Source organism: Salmo salar, chromosome 06 (genome assembly GCF_965601325.2).
Source record: "Salmo salar chromosome 06, fSalSal1, whole genome shotgun sequence".
Lineage (NCBI taxonomy): Eukaryota > Metazoa > Chordata > Actinopteri > Salmoniformes > Salmonidae > Salmo > Salmo salar.
In genome coordinates this window covers 78,121,813-78,131,534 of record NC_138296.1, presented here as the reverse complement: position 1 = coordinate 78,131,534, position 9,722 = coordinate 78,121,813, and the positions used below count along the sequence as shown (strand labels likewise).

At 43.1% G+C, this 9,722-nt stretch overlaps 1 protein-coding gene across 1 annotated transcript; it reads right to left on the bottom strand.

The window, feature by feature from the left end:
• Positions 1–231: 231 nt before the first annotated feature.
• Positions 232–7,009, bottom strand: bmp2b (bone morphogenetic protein 2b). The gene is given in 3 exon segments (NM_001173834.1): positions 232–1,512; positions 5,317–5,684; positions 6,646–7,009. Coding segments are annotated over 2 exon segments (1,269 nt in total). The 5' UTR covers positions 5,672–5,684; positions 6,646–7,009; the 3' UTR covers positions 232–598.
• Positions 7,010–9,722: the final 2,713 nt, after the last annotated feature.

The window sequence follows — 9,722 nt, the reverse complement described above, 5'->3', positions numbered from 1 at the left end:
CAGGCTCCAGTTACTGTACGTTTATCATAAGAGGTGTAAATGCTTCATCTTGGCATTCACTGTTAGAGAGTTAGCTTTTAACCTTGTCTTCTCAGTTTTTTTGCGGCTAATTTATGTGGGAGAGGTTCTGCTACTTTTGACCCCATGACATCCTTAGTTTGATTTGAATGCTTTTAAACACACATTGGGAAGTCAGCTGGACAAGTGTGGACAATTGGAGCAACCAAAGTGTTTTCTCACGATAAATACACATTATTTATTTACAAATAAAGTGGTTATAATAGAAATAAATACAAATAGAAATCTGAGCATTGTACTTCATGTGGTATTGCACCCATTTCGAAATGTACATCAGAAATACATTTTCAAAACCAGTAAAGGATTATTCCTCTGAGTAAAATATTTATTTTTTCCCAACTTTAAGTAGACATAAATATATTCATATATATTTGTTTTTTAATCTTCTTCCAAAATAGCTATGTTTGTGTCTTTTCTGTCATATAAATAAAACATCTTCATTGGGAAACTGTCCATATAACCTCGCTCTCTCTCTCTTTCTGAGTCTCTCCATCCCTCCATCCTTCTGTCTCTGTGTGTCTCACCGGCAGCCACATCCCTCCACCACCATATCCTGGTAGTTTTTGAGGATGACCTTCTCATACTCATCCAGATAGAGCAGTGATATGGGGCTAAGCTCTGTGGGCACGCAGCACGCCCGGGGGATGTTGGAGTTCACAGAGTTGACCAGCGTCTGAACGATGGCGTGGTTGGTGGAGTTGAGGTGGTCGGCCAATGGGAAGGGGCACTCCCCGTGGCAGTAGAAGGCGTGGTAGCCAGGGGGTGCAACTATCCACTCATTCCAGCCCACGTCGCTGAAGTCCACGTAGAGGGCATGTCTGCGGCAGTTGGCCTTGTGTTGGTGCTTCTTCCTCTGTTTCCTGTGGCCTGCTGCCTGTCTCTTGTCCCTGTGCAGCACCGCATTCCCCTGTCTGTCATGACCGTAGGTCACCAGCAGGGGGCGAGCCTGGGGCCATGAGTTCTGGTCCCCGTGGAGGGAGCGGCTTACCCTGACGTGTCGTCTCTGTCTTTGGCCCTCTTCGCCCCCCAGGGTGTCTGGGTGGAGCATCTCAACCAGGAAGCCGTGGTTGTGGCGCCCCCCGGAGGCCCACTGTGACACGGCGGGGCTGACGTCAAAGCTCTCCCAGCGGCTCAGAGAGTCCTGCACCAGCCGCGTGTCCAAGAGGCGTGTCAGGGGTTCCCCACGGGGAGACGCAGGGGCTCCAAACACCTCGTACACGTTGATACGATGGAAGCCACCAGCACTGGTACTGGAGCTGTTACTGCTGTTGTGACTGGTGTTACTGGTGGGAGCTGCTGTGGCCCCCAGGACCTGGTCCCTGTATACCCGGAGCTCTGCAGAGGTGATAAGCTCTTCTCCAGGGATGGAGGTGAGGTTGAAGAAGAACTGCTGGGTTGTCCTGCCCTTCAGACTGGCCAGAGCCTCCATGGACTCTACAAGAGAGGAGAAGGAGAGAGCTAGGGTCAGTGGATGATGTTGACATAGACATTTATGGCTAAGATTAGGACATGTTTTTTTTACTGCAAAGGTTGTGTTGATAAAGGTGGTAGAGTAACTCCATGGAGAAAGTTACTGGGAGTGGAGGACAGCCACTAAGAGAGCATGCTGCAATGTAAAAAATGTAGAGGCAAACATGTATGTCTTTATAGATTATACAGGAACAGGGAAGAAGATTGACAAAGGTTTACTGTCCTGACAAACTGTTATTCTTTCCACAGCTCACTTCAACACAGAGACATTGTTGTCATTCATGTCATCATACACACGCTCACTAAATCCAGTGTAAAGGCAAAGGCTAACAGTTATGACCATCGAGCTGCAATATGGTCAGGTTCATACATTTCATCAGAGGAAATGTCATGACATCAAAGCAGTGGTGTTCCAATGTTGATAAGATGTAGTAAAGACCAGTGATAGCATCTAACCATTATGCATGTGAGGCCACTAAATGCCATGGAGAATGTCCTGCCCTTTAGGATGTGGCTGCTACATGATGAAGTGCTGTTATTATTGTGGAAAAAGGAATTGTCGTCCATCATGGAATCATCAAAGCTCGATTATTATGACATAATTACGGGCCATAGGGAAGTATGGCTCATTTATCTTCATGTTTTTTTACATCTTTTTTGTAGCAGTCTATCGCTATACATTTTTATTCCTATGTGCATATTTGGCCTGATTGAGAATTAATTATTAACAATAGTGTGTAAAACAAATTTCACATACATTTGTCAATGTCAGCACTTATATTTTCTTGATTGTAGTCAAACTTTTTACATTTACCTTTAAGTGTTTTACAGATGGCACAAAGACATGCTTGTTATCTGTTTGGAGTGGTAAATAAACACTAACTTTGAACTCAGGGCGTTTTCAAAGGAGGCATTTAGGAAATTCCACCCCCTCATCCTAAATCTCTCTCCAGAAGCACAAAGACCTCAATTAGACCCATCAATCCTTACTGATGTGGGAAAACCCCTTCTCTCTATTTCTCTCCTTCAAACCCCTTCTCTCCTTCTCTCTTTCGCCCACTCACTCCAAAATCCCTCTCTCCCCTTCGCTCTCTATCTCTCTCCTCACCCCAAATCCCCCTCTCTCTCTCTTTAGCTCCAAATCTTTCTCTCTTTTCTCTCCCCCCTCCCCTGTCCCCCTCTCTCTCTCTATCCAGAACCCTGCTGTGTGAGTGAAGGAGGTACTGCATGCACTGTGTGAACAACATGTTGGGGCTTGTCTAAGAGTTGTGAACCACAGATATGAGTGTATCAACATTCCTAATTTCTTGGCTCTCTGTGGGCCAAAACAAAAGATAACGGCTAATATCAGGTCATTCATCTCTGCTGTCTTTGGCAGCCGGTTACTGAGTTAGGCCTGGAAATGTTCTGTTTGGCAAAAATAACAAAATAAAATTGAAAACCGATATTACAGAAATGAATTGCCCCTCTGAAATGAATATCACGGAACGGATGTGAAGAATGGATAAGGCTTCAGGCTTTGACATTATGGTTTACATGTGTAGCTACACGTATATTTAACATATAGGACCCCCCACTCTTCACACTTCTACCATAGGAACAATCAAAATACCCAAAACCATGCTGCACTGGAGCATTGGATGAAAAGACAGGAGGATGCAAGGGTAAACAACCAAACATGGCTGAAATGTATCCCAAATGGCTACAATTAAGGTGTGGAGTCAAGTGGAAGTTTACACTAGTGGAGTGAGTGGTCTCAGTCCCAGTCACCATGCCTCCTACCAGTGTGGTTTTGTGGTGTGTCAGTGATGTTTGTAGTGTCAGTGGTGTTTGTAGTGTCAGTGGTGTTCGTAGTGTCAGTGGTGTTTGTAGTGTCAGTGGTGTTTTTAGTGTCAGTGATGTTTGTAGTGTGTCAGTGGTGTTTGTAGTGTTTCAGTGGTGTTTTTAGTGTCAGTGGTGTTTTTAGTGTCAGTGGTGTTTTTAGTGTCAGTGGTGTTTGTAGTGTCAGTGATGTTTGTAGTGTGTCAGTGGTGTTTGTAGTGTTTCAGTGGTGTTTTTAGTGTCAGTGGTGTTTGTAGTGTCAGTGATGTTTGTAGTGTGTCAGTGGTGTTTGTAGTGTTTCAGTGGTGTTTTTAGTGTCAGTGGTGTTTGTAGTGTCAGTGATGTTTGTAGTGTGTCAGTGGTGTTTGTAGTGTTTCAGTGGTGTTTGTAATGTCAGTGATGTTTGTAGTGTGTCAGTGGTGTTTGTAGTGTTTCAGTGGTGTTTTTAGTGTCAGTGGTGTTTTTAGTGTCAGTGGTGTTTTTAGTGTCAGCGGTGTTTTTAGTGTCAGTGGTGTTTGTAGTGTGTCAGTTAGTCCACTGGGTGTCATCCCGACCAGGCATCAGGAGAGGAGAACACCCAACCACCCATCCATCCTGACCCAAACACTCCAATGAGTCATTCACTGGGTGGAAACTTCCTTGTGCAGTGCAACACTCAGGAGTCTGTGTAGAAGGCCCTCCATGGACACATTGGGCATGTACCGTACACTACTGGAGCCAGAGCCAACTAAAAGACAGGTACTATCAGATAGACTGTCCAAAAAGCATTAAGGGAAATGCTGATTTTTTAAAAAGTTTCAATATTTGGTTTTCATGTTTCATTATTAAGTGTTCTGGTGTGTTTGTTGCAGCACTGTAAATGTAGTGCCCAGATGAGCTATTCGCCTTGTAACACTAGACTAGACATCCTCTGATGCCTACCTCTCTACCCACTGCTACTATACAACATAGTACAGATACACTACCAAATCAAAAAACACCACCAGAGTTCACATCACCATAAGAAAATGTCCATGTGTGCCTCCAGTTCAGCTCTTGGATCAAATACCTCCTATTTATTTGAGCATTTAGACCAATTGGCCTATACTGAAAAAATATTCTGGTCTGCATGTGTTTCTGAGGTTTATAAATGTGTAGTTTTAATGTACAATCACGCAGTTAGCGACGCATATGCAGCTACATAATAAGTATGTACGCCTAATTACGTGGTTCTATTATTTTAACGTGCGTAATTGCGCATAAAGAGTGCGCCTTGAGAGAGCGATTGGAAAAGGATAACGCTCACCCCCAAAACCAGAATGAGTAATGAACTGACTAGTCCTGTCTAAAAATGAGACGGAGCAATGTCTGCCACAGTGGCCTCTGTCATAATGCGTGTGTAGACAGTGTAGTGTAATGTCATGTCGTGTGTTATTGAAGTAGCAGCAGGACGATGACTATCACTTGCGCACGCACACCGCCCTTTCTTTATCCCTCTCCTGTGGTGCGTGTCTGGAAAAACTGTTTTCAGGGCCCACGCAAACACCATCAATTATTAAGAAACAAATGACCCTTGTGATACCACCCACCACCCTTGATGTTTTGATGCCTGTTATAGCACTGTCAATGGAATGTTCCGTGTAACGGGTTTCATCACCGCATATTTCAGGGATTAGGCTACTTTGCACTTCAAAGTTACACATCATGTACTTCTCTGTCGAACCCTGACAATGAGTTTTACTCGTTACATTGTTAAATCCCCCTTTGTTATTTTATGATCTACTTATAAAGGGTGTGTGTCACTGACGCGTGTCACTCTGTTAGGATATGAGTGGGCCTGTCATAAAAAAGTGTAATTGCTTTGGAAATCCTCTTCACAATCTGAGTCATGTTTAAATACAGGTTTGACATGTCTGAAGGAGCAGAGGTGCTCTACCTTGCCAGGTGAAATATGCCACTAATACGTACCTTCATGGTGAAAGCTTCTAATCGTGTTGGCCTTGCTGGCGGCTCTCTCTGCGTGCCTCCCCATGCTCCGGGGCCGTTTAGTGCTGTGGTCTCCGTTCAACGAATGCATACGGTACAGGTCCACCATGTACTGAGGCACCACAGCCTGTCTGCTCGGGTTCGGCCTCCGCTTAAGTCCGAACATATTGAGGAGCCGCAGCTCGAACTCGTTGAGAAAGTTATCCGACTGCTCCGGGCTCTGCTTCTCGGACTCACTGTACTTCCTCCGGCCAACCTCGGGGATTAGTCCCGCAGCGCCTCCCAGCAACACCTGAGCCAGCAGCAGTACCATGAGAGAACGAAACACGGCGACCATGGTCAGTTAGTCCCTGCGAGGAGAGGAGAGCAGTTTATGTCAATACACATGCGCCGCCGACACAGCACACAGACAGCTATCGACAGGAGAGACATTGGAGGTTCACTGTAAAATTCCCCCAGCTCAGCTGCCATAAATTGTTTCTTCTTCCATATAATTGCAATTTGTATTAAAGCAGGTTAAAAGAAAAGACACGTCACTTTGAAGTAAAGAACATAAAGGTTGGCAATAACATAGCCCGCGGGCTACGCTTAGTGAAATAGGGGATTGATCTTTTAACGTTATAGCGGCAAAACTAAAACACCAGCATATCAAGGTGAGGAAGTTATGAAAGAGAATTGTCAAACAAAAAAAGCGGGTGGTAGCCTACAGGAAAAGGAGAAATCAAAGAAACTGGAAGAAGACAGAGAGAAGACGGCAGACAAAAAGTCTGCAATTACAGAAGAGCTAGGAGGACGTGTTTGGTGGGTGTGTATAAAAGAAATACTACGTAGACCTTAGAACACACAAAGCATGACAGAATGTAGGCATCAAAAAGGTTCCAGTAGATACAGTCGTGGCAGCAGTCAGATAGCGCTACAAGCGTCTATTTGGTGAGGCTTTGACGGCAATGTATGACTATAATCATGCGGGATAGAGTTACTTCAAGGGGCTCGCAGGTGTGAGATCTGACGTTCGTATCCTGGCCATATGTATCGCACTGCGCAGACAAGACATCAACACACATCTAGGTCTACATCAAAAGTACATATCCTTAAAATACTACCAGTATGAATTTTTGTATGTACACTATGTTTCGGAATTTATGTACCCCCCCCCCAAAAAAATAAAAAAATAAATACAAAATGGGGGGGAACGGGGTTATTAGATCCAGAAGACTCAGCGGATGGACAGTTTATGAGATTTTCTCAACTTTTCCCTAAATATAAAAGTTGTCATTCACTTCAATAATGAATACCTCTAACTTGTTTTACCTGATAAGGAAGCGCTGTGTCCAGTCGTCCTTCCAGCTTTGGGCTCCAATAAATTCCACATTAATTCGTGTTTATTCCACGCTTTTCCTCTGCGGGCGAAAGACAGTCCGTGCACTGCTCCGACCCCTTTCTCTCGCACATATCTCCGCAGCTGGGAATCTGGAGACGTCTTGGTCAATAGAATAAAAAATCGCCTAAAGTTATATCTATGAGGTGGAAGCAGACTGGTGTAGGCAGGACCGATCTAAGTCGTTGAACATCTTCAAATGCGAATTTATAGATAAAGTTTAGCAGAGACTGGGTGTAGAATATCAGACTGTATAGTGTGTAGCTTAATCTCTCTCTCCTGTGCGCAGCACACTAGCAGTCCAATTGATTGGTGCCTTCTCTTCCCCAACGAGGCTTTTTGTCGTGCAGTGATGTCACCAACGCAGAGCTGTCAATCATGTCGATTCCAAAGCACCTCCTGTGCGTTTTCAACCAGTCCTGCACCTACAGTAGCCTGCCCAAACTCGCGCTGCTACACACACAAAATGCTCCTTTAAATGTCTTTCGGCTCTTACAAAATGACTCAAATATGAAACTTTCTTTGATAATAGGCCTAGACTTGTATTCGTCCGTGTGATCTAACATTGTTACTTTTGACAGCTTCAAAATATCTAACTTTAGGTTTTATTTTCCTTTTTAGAAAATAGGCTACTCATCATAATGCATTCTAGTGTTCGTTCTCATTTCATGCAGAACTAGGCCTATATTTTTTCATTGTTGATCATAGAGAACAATAACTTGAATCCCATTTTAGAATCGTAATAAACTGCAACAGTTCAAAAACGAACCAGATCAAAAACGAACCAGAGCAAGTGCGCCAACGTGTGGATGGACCATATTAATATCTATTAAACCCCCCCCCCAACCCCCACCCCCCCCCCCACACATTCACACACACACACAGACCAGTGAGTGACATGCAGGCAGGATAGGCAATGCCCACCCTGTGATCATTTAATGTAATCATTTTTTCATGTAATGTTTTTTCTCAATGATTCTGGTGGTTTTTATGCTCAAAATCTAAACATTTGCTAAAACTGCATCAATCTCTCAGGAAAGAAGCCAGGGTATTCATGCCTTCCTTTCCACCCATTCAAATCGGTGACACGTGTGGCTGTTCCTGACTCCAGTCACTGTTAATGGACAGGGTCAGCATAGGTCACCTTGCTTTGCCTAGCTTCAAGTAGCTTCATTTGTTGCATTGCTGCACATGCATATTGCTTAAACATGATGTGTGGGTATTGCCTGGGGTAAACTCTGCACATTTGGACGTGTCTACATAATTTGGCGTAGGCATCCCTTGAACTGACACATGGACTATACTGCACTTTAAAAAATGTCTAAGTTGGAATAATGTAACTCTTTTTGTTTCAGAGTGAAAATGGAAGGAGGCCTTGGCGATGCTTCTCCCATAGCATCCCCAAATAACGGACATGGGGTTCTTCTGTGACTGCTACATTGCTGTCACTAGAGGATCACTCTGAATGACTCACCAATGTACTTCATTTTCAAGTAAAGGTAGGCCTAAATGCATTTTCTTTTGCAATTTGTACTGCATTTTTAAGTCCTTTCAATTGTTGATATGGACATTTCATAATAACCTTATTTATTATATACACTACCGGTCAAAGTTTTAGAACACATACTTATTCAAGGGTTTTTCTTTATTTGTACTATTTTCTACATTGTAGAATAGTGAAGACATTAAAACTATGAAATAACAGATATGGAATCATGTAGTAACCAAACAAGTGTTAAACAAATTAAAATACATTTATATTTGAGATTCTTCAAAGTAGCCATCCTTTGCCTTGATGACAGCTTTGCACACACATGCATTCTCTCAACCAGCTTCATATGGAATGCGTTTCCAACAGTCTTGAAGGAGTTCCCACATATGCTGAGCACTTGTTGGCTGCTTTTCCTTCACTCTGCAGTCCAACTCATCCCAAACAATTTCAACTGGGTTGAGGTCGGGGGATTGTGAAGGCCAGGTCATCTGATGCAGCACTCCATCACTCTCCTTCTTGGTCAAATAGCCCTTAGACAGCCTGGAGGTGTGTTGGGTCATTGTCCTGTTGAAAAACAAATGATAGTCCCACTAAGCCCAAACCAGATGGGATGGCGTATCGCTGCAGAATGCTGTGGTAGCCATGCTGGTTAAGTGTGCCTTGAATTCTAAATAAATCACAAACATTTCATCATTTTTTTTCAGTTTCAGTTTCACTTACTTAGCTAGCAAATGCAGCTAGCTAGTTTAGCCTACTAAAACACCCTGCTCAAACAGAGAGATGCTATGTTAGCTAGTTACTTTAGCTAATATGGTGACAACAATGTAGGCTGTTTGTAGAGGTTTGGCTTGGAAAGGTTTTTTCACCTGGTCACATACAGCTGATTTGTTATACATTGAAGTCCACAAGCGAAGCGAAGAGAAGGAATACAACATGGCTGTTATGAGAATGAACTTTGTTTACGCATGATCAGGAGTGTATTCATTCCGCCGATTCTGTTGAAAAACGTTTCCTAAACGGAAGCAAACAGAACAAAACGGGGATAAACAGACTAATGATTAAACCCTATATCAGCTAGATGGCAAGAGTGTACAAGGCGGTATTGAATGTCACATCAAATTTGTTTCTCGACCTATGTGCACTTACATTGTAAACTTTTATTCATAGGCTAGGTTGTAGCAACCTCATTATGGGTATAGGGAAAGTTTGAGTATCATGTAGTAGCCTAAACCTATTACTGTTACATTGAACTGGGTGAATGGAATATGAATGTGAGTCATCCAATATGATGTAAGAGAAATAAGTCCATGCTCATAAAGAAAAATGGTCCTCCCTCATCATAAACAGCACTGACCGCCACTGCTGTGGATGCTACATTGATCTGTCTGAGCTGAGTTAAGTAGTCTGTCATTTTGTTGGATGATATGAAATATACCGCCATCGGAGGCTATCGCTTGTATATCTTGGCCACATTGGTATTTTAATTAAAAAATATATATATTTATCCTTTATTTAATT